At 42.0% G+C, this 25,039-nt stretch overlaps 1 protein-coding gene across 2 annotated transcripts; it reads left to right on the top strand.

Annotated features, from left to right (window-relative positions):
• On the top strand, positions 1-23,399 carry CALU (calumenin). 2 transcript variants are annotated; one of them, XM_077469370.1, is made up of 7 exons: positions 1-161; positions 10,663-10,899; positions 17,742-17,935; positions 20,508-20,674; positions 20,812-20,872; positions 21,051-21,250; positions 21,601-23,399. In XM_077469370.1, the coding sequence occupies exons 2-7, from the start codon at positions 10,679-10,681 to the stop codon at positions 21,703-21,705; spliced, it is 948 nt and encodes a 315-aa protein (XP_077325496.1). In that variant the 5' UTR covers positions 1-161; positions 10,663-10,678; the 3' UTR covers positions 21,706-23,399. The 2 variants fall into 2 exon arrangements, with proteins under 2 accessions (XP_077325496.1, XP_077325495.1); XM_077469369.1 differs by lacking the exon at positions 17,742-17,935 and adding an exon at positions 17,990-18,183.
• Positions 23,400-25,039: the final 1,640 nt, after the last annotated feature.

The raw sequence follows: 25,039 nt of genomic DNA on the forward strand, positions 1-25,039 counted from the left end.
GCCAACCGCAAAGGAAGACCCGCCTCCTTCCCGTCTACCTCTAATGAGCGGAAAGGAACGGAGTGACGCCGGGGTAGGAAGCCACGCCCACAGGGAGAGCAGCTGCTTCCGGTGTCGGCGTGTGAGGGGCAGGTCGGGCGGAGCAGAGAGAAGCTGCTAAGGTAACGGTGGGGAAGAAGTGTTTGTTAGTTATAGCTTGTAAGGGCTATTTCGCTGTGTGTGTTTTGTCTTTATATAACGCGGAGCAGTCCTTCAAGTGACACCATAGGAATGCATTCTTATATCAGGAGATGTCATTGTAGGATGATGGGGCACTGAAGTCTGGGAGGGGAGCGCTGCCCCATAGATATGACATAGTCATAGAGGACAGCCAGGTATAGGTGGGGGCAGTGTTGTATTTTGGTCTTGTACTGCCCTGGGCAAGGCTAAAAATGCCCCGTCCCACCCCTTCCTTCTCTGGTGGCTGTGTGGTCCAAGCATGAATGAACCCTGAGATGTAAGGGGTCACATCCTTAGATCTCAGACGTTCATACCTTGATTTGTAGTTCTTCACTAGTTTGGGGGGCACATTAACCCCCTGAGAGCTAAGGATTTGAACCTCTCCCAAAACTGAAGGACTATGAGTCCCAGCATGAACCCCCCCCCCCCCCCCCGAGCCATGGATGTGACCCCCCCCCCCCCCCCCCCCCAACTAGTGAAGGACTACAGGTCCCAGCATGAACCCTTGAGATATAAGGATGTGTAACTCCTTAGATCTCAGAGGTTCATGCTGGGACCTGTAGCCCTTCACTAGTTGGGAGGGGGTCACATCCATGGCTCTGGGGGGGTTCATGCTGGGACCTGTAGCCTTTGAATTTTAGGGGATCACCTCCCTGAAGGACTACAAATCCCTGCATAAGCCCCTCCTTTGTATGGGTCTCTGGCTCTGCATTGACTGTCCCCGTCTCCCTCATGATGGCACTGCACACGTACCAATCTGGCCTGTGCCCGGCCTCAGCTCAGATTTTAGTTCCCTTCTTCCCTCAGAGCATGCCAGGGGCCTGGAGAAGATAGACGAGATGAGTGGCCCATGGAGAGAACTAGGTGCGGAGGAGGAAGTTAAATCCTCCTCCACTTTGCATGCTGGGGCTACCTTGGGCTTCCAACAGCATTAAGGTGGGGAGTTGCAGCTGTGATGTCACTAGTTGCTATACGCCAGGCAGCTCTGGCAACCAGTGGTCAGTAGAGCTTAAGCCAGCGGTGGAGATGGAGCCTCAGTCTAGTGTATCTGCAACCACCCAGTCCGCCCTGTTCTCTGCATTCCTTGGCAAGCTGACTGCTTGCTAGTGTCCCCTTTAAAAAAAATAAAAAATGCCGCCCCTGGGTGGGGGTCTCGCTACAAATGTACATGCTGTTTCCTCTTTATAAGGCGGATGCTGTTATATCAGGAGAAGCAATGTTCACTTTGAATAGCCAACCATGCACTATTTTCCTCAGACGTAATTAGAAGTTCAAAGCGAACAGCGCTTCACCCTATTCATTAAAGCTGAACTCTGGGGAAAGGGAATCTCCTCCCCTGACAGTGGCGCTGGCATGGTTGGTGAGGGGAGCTGCAAAAATCAGTTTTACTTACCTGGACCTCTGCTATGGCAGGCCTCCAGCCTGTGAGATCAATTCTCGCAGTCTCTTCTCTATGCTCAAGAGGTCACAGGTCCTCTGATTTCATCAAGGTCAATGTAGAGCCCATAGCCCTTCACTGTATGTGAGGATGCAGAGGGACTGTTCATTGTCAGTGTAGGAGAGCACTGGAGGGGGTAAGCCTGCATTTTCTGGACCCCTATACCTACATTTAACCTTTAAATAAATAAACCCTCTCCACGCTAGAGTACTCCTCCTTATGGCCCATACACATGATCTGAAAATCGTACAAAAAAATACCGCTTTCGTAGTGAATGTATAAGATGATCGTTGGTACACAACTTTCGAGAGCCGATCACGACAATTCATGCAAATTTTTCTTAGGACAAGCACTAAGATATACCAAATCGTATGTGGTTTTTTTTTTTTTTTTTTTTTTTTTTTTTTAATACACTACAACACATCGCTTTTTATTATGTCGTACAAGAATTTTTGGAACGTTGGTAAACTATTCAATTTGGATATGAGACTAGCATGTGAAAGAACATGGACGGTCATTCATTTCATAATGTGTACCAGGCATTTAAAGGCTAAGTTCACCCTTTGAAAATAAATAAATGCACTTGAGAACTACAAGCTGGCAGCTACAATGGATCATGGTACTTGTAGCCTATTCATTCACAGGAAACTGAATGACACAGCTCTGTTGGCAGAGCTTTGCACAGCAGTGCTGTTGTCATATTGTGACAGTGGGTTCAGGAGAAACTTCCTCTGCTCACTGGTACAGGGGGGGGGGGATCGGGGGGAGAAGGTACAAATAGTTTCATAGATAGTAAGGTTGAATGGACACCAGTCCATCCAGTTCAACCTGAGTGTCTACTATTGTCCCTATCCCTGTACACTTACATCAGTCCCTACCCTCAAGGAGCCCACAATCCAAGGTCCCCATTCATATACTAGGGCCAATTTTGGACAGAAGCCAATTAACCCACCTGCATGTCTTTGGATTGTGGGAGGGAACCGGAGTATCCGGAGGAAACCCACGCAGGCACAGGGAGAACATGCAAACTCCAGGCAGGTAGTGTTGTGGTTGGGATTTGAGCCAGCGACCCTTCTTACTGCTAGGCGAGTGCTAACCACTACACCACTGTGCCGCCCAAATAATATTGGAACATGTTCCACTAAAAAAAACAGTAGAACATGTAACATGTTCCAAAGGTGAACTTTTTCTATAATTTCTGAAGTTCAAAATCAGTGTGATAAATCCTATCAACATTAAGCTGCTGTGCTAAAAATTCCCCAAAGTAAATGCAAACAATTATGTTTAGAGATGACATTTTCCCCAAACAGCCCAGCACACAAAACCCAATTATAACATTAAACTGAAACAGGGAGTGTGTCCATTAATAACGAGGTGAAAAGAAAACTCTGTGATCCAGCCAATTTCTACTTCCTCAAAATGCTACTTTGTTAGATGTAGTGAACACTAGACATGTGCATTCGTTTTCGTCCGAATGCATTTTCGTCCGAATTTCAGCTATTTTCGTTTTCGTTTTGACAAACGATAACGAAAGCACAAAATCCGAAAAACGAAAGATCCGACATAAATAAATGCTTTATTTTCGTTTTCATTGTTACAACAGTTCGATATAGAATAGGAGATTCGACATGACTCTGACGATAACAATCTGTCTATAGAACCTGTGGTCGAATGTGCCTAACCTTACCTCTATTAGTCCAAGATTATATAGAGAAAATATTCGACAGAGAAAAAAGATTTGACAGAGAGAAAAGATTCTGCAAGTTACTGTCCTAAAAAGTGTTTGGGGACCCGGGTCCTGCCCCAGGGGACATGTATCAATGCAAAAAAAAGTTTTAAAAACGGCCGTTTTTTCGGGAGCAGTGATTTTAATAATGATTAAAGTGAAACAATAAAAGTGTAATATTCCTTTAAATTTCGTAGGGGGGGGGTTGTCTATAGTATGCCTGTGAAGGGGCGCATGTTTCCCGTGCTTAGAATTGTCCCTGCACAAAGTGTCATTTATGCAGGAAAAAAAGTCCTTTAAAATCACTCGCAGCTATAATGAATTGTCGGCTCCCGTAATACAGAGAACACTCATTGAAAGTCATTGATAAAAAAAAAAATAAATAAATAAATAAAAAAGCGTGGGGGTCCCCCAAATTCAATTTCCAGGCCCTTCAGGTCTGGTATGGATATTAAGGGGAACCCTGCCTCAAATTTAAGAAAAAATTTGACGTGGGGTTCCCCCTAAATATCCATAACCAGACCCTTCAGGTCTGGTATGGATATTAAGGGGAACCCCGCATCAAATTAAAAAAAAATTTGTCATGGGGTTCCCCCTAAAAATCCATACCAGACCCTTTATCCGAGCACGCAACCTGGCAGGCCGCAGGAAAAGAGGGGGGGACGAGAGAGCGGCCCCCCCTCCCTCCTGAACCGTACCAGGCCACATGCCCTCAACATTGGGAGGATGCTTTGGGGGTCCGTGACCCCTCAAAGCACCTTGTCCCCATGTTGATGAGGACAAGGGCCTCATCCCCACAACCCTGGCCGGTGGTTGTGGAGGTCTGCGGGCGGGGGGCTTATCAGAATCTGGAAGCCCCCTTTAACAAGGGGACCCCCAGATCCCGGCCCCCCCCCTGTTTGAAATGGTAAGGGGGTACAAAAGTACCCCTACCATTTCACAAAGAAAGTGTAAAAAATGGTTAAATAAAACAAACACACTTTTGAAAAATTCCTTTATTAAAAATAAAAAAAAGATTCCAGCGGCGGTAATCCACTCTTGCTATCCAGCGACGGACGGTCAGCTCTCCATCGATGTCTAATGTTATCCAGCGCAGCGCAGCATCCTTCTTCTGTCTCCGTGGAGGAGACACTACAGACATTCCGGCGGCTTGACGTTTCTTATATAGGGTGGGCGGGGCCACCCGTCACCTCACCCCGCCCCCCTCTGACGCAAGGGGAAACCCGGGGTTCCCTGTGACGTAGGGGTGACCCGCACCCCTCTGATGTAACACAGGCAGGTTTCCGTTACATCAGAGGGGGGCGGGGTCACCCATACGTCACGGGGAACCCTGGGTTTCCCCTTGCGTCAGAGGGGGGCGGGGTCAGGTGACGGGTGGCCCCGCCCTCCGTATATAAGAAACGTCAGCGCCGGAATGCTTCCAGTGTCTCCGTGGAGGAGACAGAAGAAGGATGCTGCGCTGCGCTGGATGACATTAGACATCGATGGAGAGCTGACCGTCCGTCGCTGGATAGCAAGAGTGGATTACCGCCGCTGGAATCTTTTTTTATTTTTAATAAAGGAATTTTTAAAAAGTGTGTTTGTTTTATTTAAACATTTTTTACACTTTCTTTGTGAAATGGTAGGGGTACTTTTGTACCCCCTTACCATTTCAAACAGGGGGGGGGCCGGGATCTGGGGGTCCCCTTGTTAAAGGGGGCTTCCAGATTCTGATAAGCCCCCCGCCCGCAGACCTCCACAACCACCGGCCAGGGTTGTGGGGATGAGGCCCTTGTCCTCATCAACATGGGGACAAGGTGCTTTGAGGGGTCACGGACCCCCAAAGCATCCTCCCAATGTTGAGGGCATGTGGCCTGGTACGGTTCAGGAGGGAGGGGGGCCGCTTTCTCGTCCCCCCCTCTTTTCCTGCGGCCTGCCAGGTTGCGTGCTCGGATAAAGGGTCTGGTATGGATTTTTAGGGGGAACCCCACGTCAATTTTTTTCTTAAATTTGAGGCAGGGTTCTCCTTAATATCCATACCAGACCTGAAGGGCCTGGTAATTGAATTTGGGGGACCCCCACGCTTTTTTTTTTATTTATTTATTTTTTTATCAATGACTTTCAATGAGTGTTCTCTGTATTACGGGAGCCGACAATTCATTATAGCTGCGAGTGATTTTAAAGGACTTTTTTTCCTGCATAAATGACACTTTGTGCAGGGACAATTCTAAGCACGGGAAACATGCGCCCCTTCACAGGCATACTATAGACAACCCCCACCTACGAAATTTAAAGGAATATTACACTTTTATTGTTTCACTTTAATCATTATTAAAATCACTGCTCCCGAAAAAACGGCTGTTTTTAAAACTTTTTTTTGCATTGATACATGTCCCCTGGGGCAGGACCCGGGTCCCCAAACACTTTTTAGGACAGTAACTTGCAAATTAGCCTTTAAAATTAGCACTTTAGATTTTGAACGTTGGAGTCCCATAGACTTTAATAGGGTTCTAAAGTATGCTATATAGTTAGCTCCGTCGAATCTTCTTTATACATTCGACAGACACCATAAGCCTTCCAAGACAGATTCGACCGTAATTCATGTGGATTTTCGGACGAATGCAATTTTTGAACGAAAAACGAAATAAATAAAAACGAATTTCGGGAGTAACTAAATAAATTAAGTTTTCAGACGAAAACGAAATTCCGAAACGAAATATTTTACTCTGCACATGTCTAGTGAACACAAGTGTCCAAAAAGTAATGTCCAAATACATATATTTAAAAAAAATCAATTTCACCACATTACTGGATGTTGTTATTTGGACCCTTTTTTTTTATTTTTTTTATTTTTTTTTTTCAGTACTTTTTAACAAAGTAAAATTTTGCAGAAATAGAAGCTGGTTGGGATCGTAGATGTTTCATTTTACCTTTATTGACACGCACTGTTTCAGTTTAACGTCATAATAGTGTTTTGCGTGCCGGTCTTACATTTGGGGACATCTTTATCTCTGAATATAATTGTTTGTGTTTAGCATTTAACCCTTGTGGGTGGGGGATGGGACCAGTATGTATATACCATACCTGGCTGATCTCATTGTAAACTGGAAATCACCAAAGTAGATACACTGCTACTCCAGTGATCGCCACTTGCTTCTACTCAACACAGGTACCGTTCAGAGAATGCTTTGTGTTTTCTGAATGAACCCAAAGCGTTCTCTGATTTTACAAGGTGGAGAGTGTGATCTCACTGCCCCGCCTCTCCATTTCATCTAGACGAGTGTTTCTCAGCTCCAGTCCTCGAGGCGCCCCAACAGGTCATGTTTTCAGGATTTCCCTCAGATGAAACAGCTGTGGTAATAATTACTAAGGCAGTGAAACTGATCAAATTACCTGTGCAAAATAATCGAAAGCCTGAAAACATGACCTGTTGGGGCGCCTTGAGGACTGAAGTTGAGAAACAAGTTTAGAGAAACCCCGAAGTAAGTGGGAATCACTGGATTAGCGGTATCTACTTTAATGATTTCCAGTTTCTAGGGGCATCGAGCAGGTATAGTATATCCATAATTAGGGATGCACGAAATTTTGGCCAGGGAAACATAGCCGAAAATGGCCTTTTCAGCAATTTGCCGAAAGAGAAAAATGTCCGATAATGGGGCCTGGGTGGTGGCGGGACTCTGCCGCCCATCATGGGGGTGCCCTATAGCGCAGAAGAGAGGATAGCCCTGCCGCCTGGTTGATTAGACCGCCGGAAACATCACAGCTTTCATTTCAATAGCTGTGTGTTTCCCGCTGTGCGCAGTCACATGCAGCCCCTCCCCCTTGTCCGGGGGACTTTAATAGGCAGATCACCCGTCCCAGGATTGGGACATTTGCCGGTACAAAAAATACTGGCTGACCTTCTGCCCATGTGTATGTAGGACGTGCATGCTGGAAAACCAATCGACCCTCCCCCCCCCCCCCCCCCCCCCATCAGCATTCTCAAAGAGCGCTGATCGGAGTGTTCTGGTGGGGAAACATTCATTTTTGGGTGGAACTCTGTTTTAATGAAGAAGATGAAGCTGTGTTTACTTTCAACATCCAATCATGTTGTTGATTCTAACCCCCTTACCAATCAATTTAGTATAGGTCAGTAACCTGCACTCATGTAGTAAATCATCCTCCTGGGCTGCTAATGTATTTAGGATCTTGGGCTCTTTTCTAATTTGTGCCTGTGAATCTTATTGATCTTTTGTGGCATCCATGTAAAAATCCTATTTTTTGGCAAGAAAATCCCTGAACATTATATTTTTTTTAAAGCGGAGGCCCTGTAGAATAAAAAGGCGATAGTTGCAAATTTTAGCTTCATGTGATATTTGCACAACTTTTTATTAAATAATTTTCCTTAAATATAATATTAATTTTCGTGCGAAACCATACCATATAATACCCATGTTTGGTTAAAATATAAATGAGGTTGCATCGAGTAAATCTATACCTAACATCCATGTTTTAAAATTGCGTGCACTTGTGATATCGCCAAAAACTATGGTGCCCACAAATCATACGTGACACTTTAGAAGCCGTTATAGCTCATCAATTTAGTGTTAACTAGGAGCTCTTGTCCTAAAATTATTGTTCATTCTGAAGTTCATGGCGATGCGTCATGCGACGTTTGCTCACATACGCACCCTGGGCTTGCGTTTGCGCAGTTGTGCGGGGCAACTGGGGTTTTCTAAAAAAAAAAAAAAAAATTTATTTTCACATGATTTCTATCACAAGGGGTTAATAATCCCCTATGTGATAGCATTGGGCAGGTGACAGGTACTCTTTTTGGGGGCATTAGTGGTCTAATAGACCCCAATGTCTCCCCTGCCCTTCGCACCTTCTAACCAAGTACAAATAGGCTTGGTTAGATGTCTCCTGGCTGTACTGGCCAGGAAAGTGTGCATATAAAACTGGAAGTGACATCACTTCCGGTTTCACTGTTTGCGTGTGAGATCAAGGCATGGGTTTGCCTTGGTCTCACTGCAGTCTCTTTCCCCCTGCCGGCGGATGTGTTCTAGGGCATTGGTAAGCGTGAGACAGCTCCGGAACCACGGAAGGAGGGCGGGGCACCGTGCAGCCGGCTGTGTGAAAGTGGTTGGCAGCTATGGAGCTGCAGCATCACTTTCTCTTTGAAGCCAAATGTCGGCTCTACAAAACCCGCACGCTGAAGGCTGCTGCAGCCATCATCTTGTAAATAAAGGTTGACTCCTTGGATGTACATTGTATGCCCAAAGAGCTGAACTGGTTAAACGAGTCATTCAGAAAAAAGATTTCAATCCTTCTGTCAGAAGCCTCCTATGATTCGTTCAGCGGGACAATCTTTGGGACATAAATTGGTCGGAAAGTTGCCTGTTCTATCCTGATTATTATCCCACTAAATGGCATCAGCCAGCGCTCTCCATAGAAACAAAACTCATGCTCAGACAAGCTGTCGTGTTTCTGTGCCCACAGGGCTATGAGGGTGTCTGAACGGGTTCCGACTGTACATATTTATCTGAATAAAATATAATGAGAATCACAATTTTTTTGCTTAGAAGATAGATCACGATTCTCGCAGCGTAACATCTTTTTTTTTTTTTTTTTTAAACAGGAGTGCTTTATTGTCAAACAATTATATACAAGAGAACAGTGCAGAATACAGTTATATAACGTACAGTGAGTTCGGAGCATAGTACAGTACAGAGTTGCACATTCGAATACAGTTGGGTGTACGGGTCCTGACAACCCGGCTAGTTAGACGTCCACGGAAGCCAAACTTTGTCATACTTCCATGGACAACCTCTATTGAGGTAAGTCAGCTTATATAGCGGAAGAACATTATTCACACTCTTTTCCCAAGAGGCAACAGAGGGTGGAGTAGAAGAGATCCACTTACATAATATTTCTTTCTTAGCATAGAAAAGGAGATATGAGACTAGTAACTTAGAGTGATGCGGCCTATGCTCGTCCTCATGAATTCCCAACAATGCTAGTGTAGGAGTCCTGGGGACATCCAGATCGAGTCGGACATTTAAGTGATCGAAGATCCCTGCCCAAAACCTGTCTAACTTTCGGCAGTCCCAAAACATATGAAGGTATGTTCCTAGTTCCGACTTACACCGGGGGCAAAGTGGATCCCTGTCAGGGAAGATCCTGGCCAAACGCACTGGGGTATGATACACTCTGTGAAGGAATTTCGTTTGAATGAGTTTGTCCCCCGCCGATACAACCAACTTAGGACCCTGCTCCAAACAATCCTCCCAGTCCTCCCTCCCCAGAGTGGGAATATCAGCCTTCCATCTTTCCCATAGTAAATTCAGCTTGCTAGAATCAATTGGGAGAATAGTGCGGTACAGTTCGGACAGTGGCTTACTTGGGCCATCCCCTGCAAACAGCTCCTCCAACGGACTACATTCCATAGTCAGAGGTTCAGAAAATTGAGCCCTAGCTGCATGACGCAGTTGAGCATATCGAAAGTACATCCAGCCAGGAAGGGCATGTAAACGGGTCAGTTGTTGGAACGACAACACCTAGCCACAGCGTAACATCTTTCACATTAAAACAAAAAAATAAATAAAAATTGTGCTAACTTTACTGTTTCCTTTTTTTTTTTTTTTTTTTTTTATTGAAGTGTATTTTTTCCCAAAAAATTGCATTCGAAAGACTGCTGGTCAAACACAGTGTGACACAAAATATTGCAGCAATTGTGTGTGTATATGTTTGGGGGTTCCAAGTAATTTTCTAGCAAAAATTACATACGTCAGTTTAAAAAAAAATGACATAAGTTAAATACATCAAAGTACCGATGTATAACGATGGCAGGTGGTCCAGAAGTGGTTATACAGAAGTTTGTTTTAAATATATTAACTGATCTGCCACGTTCCTCACCTTGTGTCACTGCTGCATCACCAGCCGTCCCTTTTTATAGTGAATGCGACGGTCTGTGAGTCAATGGCGGGTCAGAGGAGGAGCCGCTGTGGGACAGAGTGATCGTTGCTCTTTAAAAATGTTAGGAGATGCAGCAATGTAAGGAAACAGTTTTCATAAATGTCCTCCTATTTAATACTGGTAACTTAATATAGAGCCAAGCACCACCATGCACATATAAATGGCTTGCTTTTTTTGCCCATATCTGTACAGCAGTAATGTTTACATTTATTCGGGCTAATTGAGACAACAATTATGTTTTATGTAATACTTGTTACGTAAGAATGTTATAAAACTCACGTTTCATGGACGGCTTCCAGGTGATGTTTGCTTAACTTGGGAATTGTTTTTATTTTTCATAACTAAGGTAACTTCATTAAGCAATGGACAAGAATTATCTCCTGCTGAGTTTCAGCCTCTGGGCTCTCTGTGCCCTTTGCAAACCTACTGAGAAAAAAGATCGTATCCACCATGACCCTCAACTCAGTGACAAAGTACACGATGACTCCCAGAGCTTTGATTATGACCATGATGCTTTTCTAGGAGCAGAAGAAGCCAAGTCATTTGATCAGCTAACCCCGGAGGAGAGCAAAGAGAGGCTAGGGTATGTCTTCAATGTTGAGTAGTGTGTTTGATACTTAAATTTTTTTATTGAACTTGCCTTTTAATCCCCTGGTTACAGCCTTGTGTTTAATTTTTTTGTTTTAACCGGTTCACGAACGGCGCATGTAAATATACGTCCACAAAATGGCGCAGCTGCGCAAATGAACGTACCTGTACGTCCCTTTTGAATTTACCACTGTTCCATCGCATGCAGGGCGGCGCACGCACCCGTCACGAGCTCCGTGAGTAGGATCACTGGTCCCACAGACTCTATGTCTGCGGGGATATCCGTGATCATCTCATGAATGGGGAAATGCTAATGTAAACAAGCATTTCCCCGTTCTGCCTAGTGACAACTGTCTCTGATCACCGCTCCCTGTAATCGGGAGCAGTGATGTGTCACACGTAGCCCCCCCCTCAAGTTAGAATCACTCCCTAGGAGACACACTTAACACCCACAGCGCCACCTAGTGCCAGTCACATTTACACAGTAATCAATGCATTTTTAATCGCACTGATCACTGTATAAATGATCCCAAAAATTTGGCAAAATTGGCCAATAAGTCCGCCATAATGTCGTAGTGGCAATAAAAACCGCTGATCGCAGGCATTACTAGTAAAAATTAATAAAAATGCCATAAAACTATCCCCTATTTTGTAGACGCTATGACTTTTGCGCAAACCAATCAGTAAATGCTTATTACGTTTTTCTTTTTTGAAAAAAAAAAATGTAGAATACGTATCGGCCTAAACTGAGGGGGAAAAAAAATATTTTTTTTTTTTTTATTTTTTTTTATTTTTTATATATATATATTTTTGGGGGATATTTATTATAGTAAAAAATGCTTTTTTTTTTTTTTTTCAAAATTGTCTCTTTGTTTATAGCGCAAAAAATATACACTGCCGAGGTGATCAAACACCACCAAAAGAAAGCTCTATTTGTGGGGGGGAGGATGTCGGTTTTGTTTGGGAACCACGTCGCACGACCGCACAATTGACAGTTGAAGCAACGCAGTGCCGAATCACAAAAAGTGCTCTGGTCTTTGGCCAGCCAAATGGTCCGGGGCTGAAGTGGTTAAACCATCCTTGTTCTTCCATTTCTCTGAACTGTACGACCCTGAGCGGAGCGCACAGCTGAAAATATCCCTGCTGTCTTCTCTCCTTAGTACAAGCACTGTGGCCCCTTTCATTCCTATGGGTGACCTGTATTCCAGCTGTCCTGTGAAATTGATTCCTACAGTGCCTTGAAAAAGTATTCATGCCCCTTGAAATTTTCCACATTTTGTCATGTTACAACTGTAAATGTATTTTATTGTGATTTTTATGTGCTAGACCAACACGAAATAGCACATACCGTATATACTCGAGTATAAGCCGAGATTTTCAGCCTCTTTTTTGAGGCTGAAAGTGCCCCCCTCGGCTTATACTCGAGTCATCGCTGTCTGCCCGCTCGATCAGCGTGTCGAGCAGACAGACAGCGGCCATTCTATGATTCAAAAGCCGCGCCTCCGGCTCCGCCTTCGCCTGTGATAGGCGGAACACTGAATTTCCCAGCAGCCTGTGTTCCGCCTATCACGGGCATCCGCTCATCCTCGTACTACGGACGAGGATGATACGACGTCCGTGATAGGCGGAACACAGGCTGCTGGGAAATTCAGTGTTCCGCCTATCACAGGCGAAGGAGGAGGCGCGGCTTTTGAATTTTACAATGGCCGCCGACGAAGAGGGCACGGGACGGAGGCAAGGCAAGGCACGGCACGGGACGGGACGAAGGCAAGGCACGACACGGGACGGAGGCTCGGGACAAAGGCTCGGGACACAGGTAGGCTGGACACACACACACACACACACACACACACACACACACACACACACACACACACACACACACACACACACACACGGATGGATGGAGACACACACACACACACACACACACGGATGGATGGAGACACACACACACACAGGGATGGATGGATGGATGGAGACACACACACACACAGGGATGGATGGATGGATGGAGACACACACACACACAGGGATGGATGGATGGATGGAGACACACACACACACAGGGATGGATGGATGGATGGAGACACACACACACAGGGATGGATGGATGGATGGATGGAGACACACACACACAGGGATGGATGGATGGATGGATGGACACACACACACACAGGGATGGATGGACGGACACACAGGGATGGACGGACACACAGGGATGGACGGACACACACACAGGGATGGACAGGCATGTCTCACCCTCGGCTTATACACGAGTCAATAAGTTTGCCAGTTTTTTTGGGGGTAAATTGGGGGCCTCGGCTTATATTCGGGTCGGCCTATACTCGAGTATATACGGTAATTGTGAACTGGAAGGAAAATTGATAAATGTTTTTCAATTTTATTTTTTTTATTTTTTACAAATACCAGAAAAGTGTGGCATGCATTTGTATTCAGCCCCCTTTACTCTGATCCCCCTAACTAAAATCTAGCAGAACCAATTGCCTTCAGAAGTCACCTAATTAGTAAATATAGTCTACCTGTGTGTAATTTAATCTCAGTATAAATACAGCTGCTCTGTGAAGCTCTAAGGTTTGTTAGAGGGCCTTAGGCCCCTTTCACACTGGGGCGGGAGTGGCGTCGGCAGTAAATCAATATTTTTACCGCTGGTTTACCATTGTTTTAGCGGCGGTATTCGGCCTGAAAGGGTTAGAACCACCGCTTTGCAGGCGGTATAGCCGTGCTGCCCCATTGATTTCAATGGGCAGGAGCGGTTTAAAACACCGCTCCTTCACCACTACCAAGATGATGCTAGCAGGACTTTTTTTTTTTTTTTTTTTTTTTTTTTTACCGTCCTGTTAGTGCACCACTTCAGTGTGAAAGCCATTGTTTCAGGTCGGTTTGCAGGCGCTATTTTTAGTGCAATATCGCCTGCAAAACGATCCAGTGTAAAAAGGGTCTTGGTGAACAAACAGCAACATGAAAGCCAAGCAACGTACCAGACTGGTCAAAGATAACGTTGAAGTTTAAAGCAGGGTTAGGTTATAAAAATATCACAAGCTTTGAACATCTTACGGAGCACTGTTCAAGCCATCATTCAGACTTTAGACTGGGGCAGAGGTTCACCCTCCAGCAGGACAGTGACCCTAAACATACAGCCAGAGCTACAATGGATTTAGATTAAAGCATATGCATGTGTTAGAACGGCCCAGTCAAAGTCCTGGCCTAAATCCAATTGAAAATTGCTGTTCACGGATGCTCTCCATCCAATCTGTCAGAGCGTGAGCTATTTTGCAAAGAATGGGCAAAAATGTAATTCTCTAGATGTTACATAGTAAGATTGAATAAAGACACTAGTCCATCCAGTTCAACCTGAGTGTCTGATTGTCCCTCTCCCCATACATTGCACACTCACATTGGTCCCTACCCTCAAGGAGCCAACAATCCAAGGTCCCCATTCATATACTAGGGCCAATTAACCTACCTGCATGTCTTTGGTGTGTGGGAGGAAAACGGAGTACCCGGAGGAAACCCACGCTTACTGCTAGGCGAGAGTGCTAACCACTACACCAATGTGCAAAGTGAATTGCAGCTGTGATTGCAGTGAAAGGAGGTTCTACAAATTGACTGAATACAAATGCACACCACACTTTTCACATATTTATTTGTAAAAACTTTGGAAAACCATTTATCATTTTCCTTCCACCTCACACTTATGTGCCACTTTGTTGGTCTATCACATAAAATCCCACTAAAATACATTTGTTTTTGGTTGTTATATGAAAAAATTTGGAAATTGTAAAGGGGTATGATTACTTTTTTACAAACGCTGTATGTCTATAAGATTGACGTTATATGGCTTCTTTAAATGTTTCGATGTAAAGGTTCCACAAACCTATGTAATTCAAACTGTGCAAGTGATATAAAAATGAGTTGACAGATTAGATTCAGTGAGAATTGATTATCAAAATGATCACTAGCTCCAGATATATAGGCAGCTGAATGTAAATTCCAGCCTTAACATTTTCTGTAAAAGAAAAAGTCCCAAGACTTTCTATTGAACGATCGCGATTACAATAAAGAAACAAAGTGGAGGTTTAGGTTGGTTGAAGCCAAGCTTGGAATTTACTGCAAAAGTTGAGATTTGCCTGCTGTTTTCACTGCAGGCAACTTCTACTTGTGTGTGTCTGCATCCTATGCTCAGTTTGAATTACAGTGCCTTGCGAAAGTATTCGGCCCCCTTGAACTTTTCAACCTTTTGCCACATTTCAGGCTTCAAACATAAAGATATAACATTTTTATTTTTTGTGAAGAATCACCAACAAGTGGGACACAATTGTGAAGTGGAACGAAATCTATTGGATTTTTGAAACTTTTTTTAACTAATAAAAAAAAATGAAAAGTGGGTCGTGCAAAATTATTCGGCACCCTTGCGTTAATACTTTGTAGAGCCACCTTTTGCTGCGATTACAGCTGCAAGTCGCTTGGGGTATGTCTCTATCAGTTTTGCACATCGAGAGACTGAAATTCTTGCCCATACTTCCTTGCAAAACAGCTCGAGCTCACTGAGGTTGGATGGAGAGCGTTTGTGAACAGCAGTTTTCAGCTCTTTCCACCGATTCTCGATTGGATTCAGGTCTGGACTTTGACTTGGCCATTCTAACACCTGGATATGTTTATTTGTGAACCATTCCTTTGTAGATTTTTCTGTATGTTTGGGATCATTGTCTTGTTGGAAGATAAATCTCTGTCCCAGTTTCAGGTCTTTTGCAGACTCCAACAGGTTTTCATCCAGAATGGTCCTGTATTTGGCTGCATCCATCTTCCCCTCAATTTTAACCATCTTCCCTGTCCCTGCTGAAGAAAAGCAGGCCCAAACCATGATGCGGCCACCACCATGTTTGACAGTGGGGATGGTGTGTTGAGGGTGATGAGCTGTGTTGCTTTTACGCCAAACATATCGTTTTGCATTGTGGGCAAAAAGTTTGATTTTGGTTTCATCTGACCAGAGCACCTTCTTCCACATGTTTGGTGTGTCTCCCAGATGGCTTGTGGCAAACTTTAGACTAGACTTTTTATGGATATCTTTGAGAAATGGCTTTCTTATTGCCACTCTTCCATAAAGGCCAGATTTGTGCAGTGTACGACTGATTGTTGTCCTATGGACAGACTCTCCCACCTCAGCTGTAGTTCTCTGCAGTTCATCCAGAGTGATCATGGGCCTCTTGGCTGCATCTCTGATCAGTCTTCTCCTTGTCTGAGCTGAAAGTTTAGAGGGACGGCCAGGTCTTGGTAGATTAGCAGTGGTCTGATACTCCTTCCACTTCAAAATGATCGCTTGCACAGTGCTCCTTGGGATGTTTAAAGCTTGGGAAATCTTTTTGTATCCAAATCCGGCTTTAAACTTCTCCACCAGTATTACGGACCTGCCTGGTGTGTTCCTTGGTCTTCATGATGCTCTCTGCGCTTTCAACAGAACCCTGAGACTATCACAGAGCAGGTGCATTTATACAGAGACTTGATTACACACAGGTGGATTCTATTTATCACCATCAGTCATTTAGGACAACATTGGATCATTCAGAGATCCTCGCTGAACTTCTGGAGTGAGTTTGCTGCACTGAAAGTAAAGGGGCCGAATAATTTTGCACGCACCACTTTTCAGTTTTTTATTTGCTAAAAAAGTTTAAAATATCCAATAGATTTCGTTCCACTTCACAATTGTGTCCCACTTGTTGGTGATTCTTCACAAAAAATATTTTTATATCTTTATGTTTGAATCCTGAAATGTGGCAAAAGGTTGAAATGTTCAAGGGGGCCGAATACTTTCGCAAGGCACTGTAAACAGGCTGGTGACTGGGATACAAGAACATGCCTTACTATTGCTCTGCTTGCTATGATATGGATAATCTCAGTTGTTTTGCTGTCACCCAGGCTTCAGCTGTCATCTTTTGTTGGACATTAAAGTGGAACATAACTGTAACTGAGGAACAAACAGAAAAGCAGTTTTAATTAATTTTCCAAATTTAGAGGAAGCTAACCCACCCATCCATGTTTCCATGCTTTATTTTGCTGAGAAATCACTTTGAATAAATGCTGCCCTAGCATTTGTAGCCATGGCCATCTTGCATAAGGGCAGACGATTCAAATAGCATTTACTTCCTTGAATCGATCTGCGTTTGGCTTAGGCATGCAGGAGGGCATGCTTAGCTGGAAAAGTCCCCCCCCCCAAGTGAAAGAAAAAAAATGCCCATGAAGACATTTGGGATGTATGACCCATCATTTTGACCCAGGCCAGAAAGCAACTGAAGAAATGTGTGTAAGAAATAAATATATGCCATTCTATCTATTTACTAAGGCTAATGGCATAAGGATTAAAAATGGATATTGTTTCAGAGTGTAAAGTTCCGCTTTAAAGTTATCCATTCGTTTGAGGTGTTCCCTATGTTTGTTATAATCCATGTCATGTTTCCAAATGTCTGGTAAATGATTGATTGGTTTGGATTTTCTTAGAAACACTTAAACATTTTAAATGTTGTACCAAAAGGGAACTTTTTGAATTGGTATTTCAATTTTCCACTACGAAAAAAAAAAACGTAACACCTCTGCCAATGTAATTGCCTTAGATTCATGGAAGGCAAAATCAATGTTCCTGGATTAATGGTGTGCATGCTAACATGGCCCAACTTGCACGTCAGCATTTTGTTTCTACCATGTCATTGTTTTGTTCCATTCAAATACTTTCTCGATAAACTGTACTCTTTCTGATTTTGGATCGCCTCTAACATATCGCCTTTCTTTCCTCTTCTGCTGGTTGCTATGATGGCCCAACAGAAAGATTGTGAGTAAGATAGATGCAGACAAGGATGGTCTTGTTACAGTTGAAGAGCTGAGGGATTGGATAAAATTTGCTCAGAAGCGGTGGATTTTTGAGGACGTAGAGCGCCAGTGGAAGGGCCATGATCTCAATGGGGACAACCTTGTGTCGTGGGAGGAATATAAAAATGCCACCTATGGTTACATTTTCGGTAGGTGTTGTTCCTGTCTGCATCCACTTCACCCCTGCCATTTTTTCTTTGTAGAATCATTGTAAGTAAGATAGACTTGGATAAGGATGGGTTTGTGACGGAGGGGGAACTGACTGCATGGATCAAGAAAACCCAAAGGAAATATGTGTACGACAACGTCGAGCGTCAGTGGCAGGAGTTTGACATGAACCAAGATGGCCTTATATCATGGGAAGAGTACAGAAATGTCACCTATGGCACTTACCTGGGTAAGGGGGCTGGAAGTCGATTTTAAAAATGTTTGGTACAGTGCCTGGGCTGACAGAAGCAACCATGTAAAACATTGCATTAGGTGAAATCTTACACTTGTCATTTTAATGCTAGCACAAAACACAAAAAAAAAAAGTTGGTTGCAAATTCTACTTTTTCACATTTTAAAATTAAGACTTTTGTGACGCAGTAACTATTTTACATTAGAAATTTTAAGGTAGTTGGGCTTTGAAAATATGGTTACAATTTATTGTTTGCACTAGTGGGTCAAATACTTTAGTTTTTGAATGTAAAAAATAGCCTACTTGGCCCTTTGTGTGGTAGTTTGAAGAAACATTTTGCCATAATGGATGGAGGATTGTATGTTAAGGCATCCACCTTGGTGCTGCTTTGCAGAATGCGAATATCTGTTTAGGTAAAAATGCTAGTTCAATGTACAATAAAAGTAATTGTGTGTGTGTGTGTGTGTGTGTGTGTGTGTTTTATATAACATATACTCGGCTATACATATATGTAAAATAATGGATGGCATAAAAAAAGTAAAAAAAGTAACTAAAGATGGCAAAAGCTTCTCTTATAACTGATATTTTTTTTTTAATATAATGTTTCCCAAACCTGACGTCCAGTACCAACCGTGGCTTACATTTTGGGGATCTTGGACAGGTAGTTAAAGCCCTACGGCAGGCATGATTTTAATTTTGGGTTAAATGAGAGAGCGAGAGAGAGAACCACCTTTTGATTGCAGTCTGTATTTACATTGGAGAAATCTGGCCTCCCCTTCTTCCCCCTTCTTTTTTTATTTTTTGCTGGTATAAAACAGGAAAAATGGGAGAATCGCCCAAGCACTGACAAATTTCAACATAAAATTTTGAGCAATGAAAGGTTAGACCTTATTACTATTGGTGTCCTCTCTCAGAATGTTACTCCTCGCTTCCTATCCAGTTCACATGTGTCAGACGCAATGGGAAGAAATTTCTCTAGTGGTGAGGGGGAAAAAAATGTGTGTGTGTGTGTATATTATTCATTCACTGCCCACTTTTAGGTACATCTTGCTAGTACTGGGTTGGACTCCCTTTTGCCTTCAGAACTGCCTTAAAGTGGAAGGTTTTACGATAAAAACTTTGTGCAGGAGCCCCATCTCTCTTCAGTGATGTCCACGACTGCCTGGGACTCTCCTCTTGATTGGCTGAGAAAGAAGCAGTGCCATTGGCTGCTGTCAATGTCAATTAGCCAATCAGAAGGGGGCGGGGGGGCGACCCGGGGCTCTGTGAAAATCCACTGCACAGGGTAGGCAAGTATAACATGCTTGTTGTGTTTAACTTTAAAAAAAACAAGACTTTAGTATCACTTTAAATGTGCTGTTTAACTGCTTAGAGGGCCACCCTGAAAAAAAAAAAAAAAAAAAATTTTGAAAAAAATGAAGAAAAATTTCCCACAAGCACGTTTGACCATATTAGAGATATTTGGTCAGAGAGCTATGGTAAGTACAAATCCATGTGGGGCACAAGGCACGTTTGAAGCACTTTGTGAAGTCCATAGGGAGTACCAGCACTTTATTAAATCAAAGGAGGGTCAAAGAAGCACTGTCATTTTAATTTAAGTTGCATTTTGAAAAGCGGGACTGCTTATATCAGTCACTCCAAATTAAAGTTCCAATTTGAAGAGCAGGACATTTTATAGTTCACTGAAATCTTTACGTGTATTAGTTCTCATATGTAATGTAAAATGTATTTGATTTCACACATTTTTAGTTATTCATGGCTTATCTTACGGTTTTTTGTGTGTATGTATTATTTATTTATATATATATATATATATATATATATAAAATTTCATTTTTTGCATACGCATGTGGTTATTTTGTAGTGTACCTGGAAAAGGTAAAAACATCTTGTGAGCACGTTAGGAGGGGATTGATCTGTGTATCAGCAGGATTTGCAGTAGTGTGTTTAATTTCGTTCAGGCTCTTTATACATTTTAACTTTTAGAGATTGGTTTATGGACTTTTATTCATAAACCAGTTTGTGGTAATGGTGGATTTTTTAGATTTCCTAATTTCATTGTGTTTTTTTTTTTTTTTTATTGTTTTTGTCCTTTTTTTGGAATGTTTTTGTACGATTAGATTTATATTGTAAGGAGAGCTGTATTGTGCTTTTTTTCTACTGTACTTGTATAGCTGCAAATTTTTAGATGTTATAGATACTTTTGTTTATTTACACAGAATGTATTGACTTTGTCATTTTTTTGTCATTTTATAAAGTCAATGACTAGCTAATGTTTATCATTGCATTGAGCCATTAATTCTTGCCATTTCATGTTTTAGATGATCCTGATCCTGATAACAGTTTTAATTACAAACAGATGATGGTGAGGGATGAACGACGTTTTAAAATGGCTGACAAGGATGGCGATCTGATTGCCACAAAAGAGGAATTCACAGCCTTCCTGCACCCTGAAGAGTATGACTATATGAAGGATATTGTTGTGCTGGTGAGTTTATGAGCTAAATAGAAGGGAGTTATAAAATTGCTTTGTGCTCTAAAATACTTATGCAGTCACCATGTTGCTTAACATGGTTAGTTGAAAACTTTTTTAGTTTTATATCTCTTCTTTATCTCAAAACACAGGAAACAATGGAAGATATTGATAAAAATGCAGATGGAGTGATTGATTTGGAAGAGTACATAGGTAAGTCCTCAACTGTTTAATGAATAATAAACCTAAAACAGGCCATTGTTTTGATGCCTTTTAAATAATGGTTAAACTTCAGATATCAATCGTAGTTAACTTATGTGAGAAAATATCTTGTGTCTTAATTGGGAAAATGTCATGTGAGTTTACTTTTATTTACTCTTTTTCTGTTCAGGTGATATGTACAACCATGATAATGATGCTGATGAGCCAGACTGGGTGAAGACTGAGAGAGAACAGTTTGTTGAGTTCAGAGATAAGAACCGTGATGGCAAAATGGACAAAGAGGAGACCAAGGATTGGATCTTACCCTCTGACTATGACCACGCTGAGGCTGAAGCTCGCCATCTTGTTTATGAATCTGACCAAAACAAGGTAAACACTGAGAAAGTTAATATGTATTTACTTATAGAAGGGGAAAACTGGAATCTCGTATGGGATGGAGCCAGACTTCATTTCCCATAAAATAAACTTTTTTGTTTTTTACAGACATTCTCAAATATAGAAGTAGAGGCATTGGATCTGAAATCTGGTGTTCTTGGGATTTCATTGCTCCCAGATTAAGTAGTGTTTAACCCCTTAATGTCGTCTATACGTGTATATGTGACAGCTCGGCGGTGGGCTTTAACACCAAGCTGTCACTTGTTGTTCTAATGAAAAAGCTTAAGATTTATTGTAGGATACATCTTGATGACTTTCACCAAGGATATGTATTCTTTTCTCAGGATGGCAAGCTGACACGAGAAGAAATAGTTGATAAATATGACTTATTTGTGGGAAGTCAAGCTACAGATTTCGGGGAGGCATTGGTGAGACATGATGAGTTCTAAAGAAGATCAGTGACTCAGCGATCACTCCTGAGCACAGGAGAATCCTCGCCCTTTTCATGGGCTTTGGAGGATGCATCCAGGCTACAAAGAACAAAAGTAATTTATTGCAAACTGACTTTTAAAACTTGTGAGAGAAGACGACGCAAACCTAACTCTGATTACTCTTTGGAGACCACATAGACGTTACTCTGTAAATTAATATGCCTCATAATGGCAACAACACTATTTTCTTTTCACTTTATTTGTATCCTGGGATATGTCGGCAGTGTTGAAGACTTGGCATCATTCCACATTACTGGTTATTGTTCTGTGGCTTTAATCTAGCCATGCTCAATCCCTGTCCTAGAAACACACCAACAGTGCATGTTTTCCCTCTATCAGGTGCGGGTGTACCTCCATTAAATGGCAAACTGTGTGAAAGGACCACACTATTGCACCTCTGTTTGTAGAGAGAAATTAAAATGACTGTTAGGAAGACCAGTGTTCTCTGTATAGAGAACAGACCGTATATATCCTAGGGTCCCTTGTCATAGATTTGTATACAGCTTGTTACAATTACATAAAAACATATAAAAATTCAAAGAACAAATTCATGTGGAATTTTCGAACAGTTTATTTAATATCGCGATTGTGACAGATCCCAGGGCCTTATTTGTAAATTTATAGTAATTCTTTGATTGTTCCTCTTCTGAGTATTCTCAGTTTTAAATAGTCTGTAAAGGTCAATTTGCTGCCTATTTTTTATATTTAATGTTATTGAATTGCCTATAACCTACATTAATGGTTACAATCCTGTAACTAATTCAGTATTGGTCCTTTTTGTTCATTTCATAAATGATTCCTTTTTAACCTATGCATAGTACTGATTTTGAAATGACTATGTGAATGAACAAGATCAACCCAATCATTTTTGTTCTCCCCAAATTTTGTATGCATTTATTAATGAGTATTATACAGACTAAGTAGTTCACTCAGCTGATGCCAGTGTTATTTCTGAGGAAAGTTAAATCGTCTTGTACAGTATCAGTTGCTTTGTTTTATTGATCACATTTATTTATATTAAGACATGTGATTGAAAGCAACCAGCAATTTAACATGTTCTGATATGGCTTTTAACTATAGAAAACAGCCCAAATCAAAGCTTTCATCTTTTTTCAAACTTTATCAATGCTTTTTTATAATGTGGTATGAATATTTTGATATTTAGGACTCCCTTGTATAAATGTCTGGCTGCAGGGCTGGTCAAGGTGGAATAGATGGGTATGAAATGCCCTTTATTGCAACTGGCACTTATAAGCTTTTTTTTTTTTTTTTTACAGACATTTAAAATCCTAAATTTTGGCTATTGTGTATTTTCTAAAGTAAAACCTCATGTAAATGTATAGTATTACCACCCAGTTCAGATATGATCACATTATAAAATACACCAGCATCACAGCACATTGGTCTTCAATATACGTTCAGATATGAAGAGGGAAGAGCCTTGTCCCTTTGTGTTTTTAGGCAGGATTTTCTCACCACTTTATGCTATACTTATGTGCTAGAGATGGTGTACTTTTTGTTATCAAGAGTATGTACCACAACATTCACTTTTGCAGTTTATCACAAGTCAACTTTTTCTGAATTCATACTGTCATGGGTGCTAAAACACGTCTGATTTGTACATTGACCTGCAATTAAAGTGTTTTCCGATATTGGTTTGTATTTGTTTTGTGTACCATGCTGTAAACTGAGTTTGTGCTGCATCCACTGGTGAAGTAAAATTTAGCAGACCACAAGGTAAATATATACGGCGAATGGAGATGCGTTCAAAATATTGCCCATAGATATGTTTTCTGTTTTAGCTTGTAAGCCATATGGGTTTTTTGTTATTTATTTTAAATCTCACAACTGCTACTTTAAATGCTGAGCGCCAGAAAAAAATTATAAATGCACAGCTGAAATGCCTACATCCTACCCATGTTTAATCTGACAGTATATTTGTATTTAGCTACTATTGTGATTCACACAAACCACCACATGATGTAGTCCTGGCAGTAATCTTCTTTTTTTTTTTTTTTTTTTTCTCTCCCCTTTATCAAACTTTAGTTTGGTTGCCTACATACTGTCACTCTGTTGATTTAGACAAGAAGTCCTTATCCCTTGCTTAAAGTGTGCATCCCCACATTAGAATATCCCTGTGCTTTCCTCTCCTGTAATGGAGCCTGTCAATGTTAGATTGACAGCATTGAGCAATATAGAAAAGCGTTGACTTATTCACTGAGCTGGCACTCCTTGCAAATCTCACACAAGGACTTCAAACAAAAGCAATGTCCACAAAAACGAACTGACGTGCTGTTGTGTTTCCTACACATTACCTGAGTTTTTTTGATAATGCAAGTTGCCTGGATTTCTGTGGTTTCGATAACATTTGACTCTCTGACTTAGGGCACGCAGTCCTTGAAGCTGGTGGAAAATCAGAACTGATCTGCCTTTGTGTTCTGGGTCAAATTTAAATGGTTTGGAGCAACACTAACAGAGTGCTAATACCCACTTCATTCAAGGTCTCTGCTTCACATCACTTCAAAGTGGCACAAAATTGTGAAGTTGAAGGAAAATGAGCATTTTTTTTTTTTTTTTTTACAAATGGCTAAAAGCTTTGCACATCTAGAGAATTACATTTCTCCTATCACCTTCCAGGACGGCACATCTGGGAGATGAGGGCTGCTCCCTACAGGAAACACAATCACATGACAGCTTTGTTAGAAGTCCCCACCCTCCCCCTTGACCCTCGATTGTGTTTCTTCCAAACACAGCAGCATGTTTGTTTTTGTTTTTTTCCCTAACCGAATGGGACCAAAGCCTGTAAGGCTTGTCCTTTCTCACAGGTCGCCCCCAAGTTTGCACCAGCGTCTGGCTGCGGGGAGTGTGCGCCATCGCTGTATGTGCATGAAACACAGCTGCCAGCCGCTCTCTCCTTGCCAGGGATCATCATATTACCTTAGATGCGGTACATCAGAAAAACTCAACAGTGAAAGGTGTCGGTCTTCTCTTTTTCATATTGGTTGCTCAGAAAAACACCACATTTGCATTTGTTGGTGTCCTTTCTGTTGGCTATATGACCTTACCTTGTTGAGTATCAGAAGCACACATTTAAAGTCTGTGTCCTCTCTCTTTGCTTAGGTTATATGATGGTATCTTAATGAACAACATTTTATGTTTGTATCTTCTCTGTTCTACAGGTGACTGTACATCAGAAAATGCAACAGTGAAGGCTGGGTGTGTCTTCCTGCTTTTGTATTCCATATAAAGCTTGGGTTGGCTACCCTTCAGAAATATAAGATTTATGGCCTGT

Source organism: Lithobates pipiens, unplaced genomic scaffold (genome assembly GCF_037356315.1).
Source record: "Lithobates pipiens isolate NorthernLeopardFrog02 unplaced genomic scaffold, aLitPip1_a1.2 Scaffold_8, whole genome shotgun sequence".
Classification (NCBI taxonomy): Eukaryota; Metazoa; Chordata; class Amphibia; order Anura; family Ranidae; genus Lithobates; species Lithobates pipiens.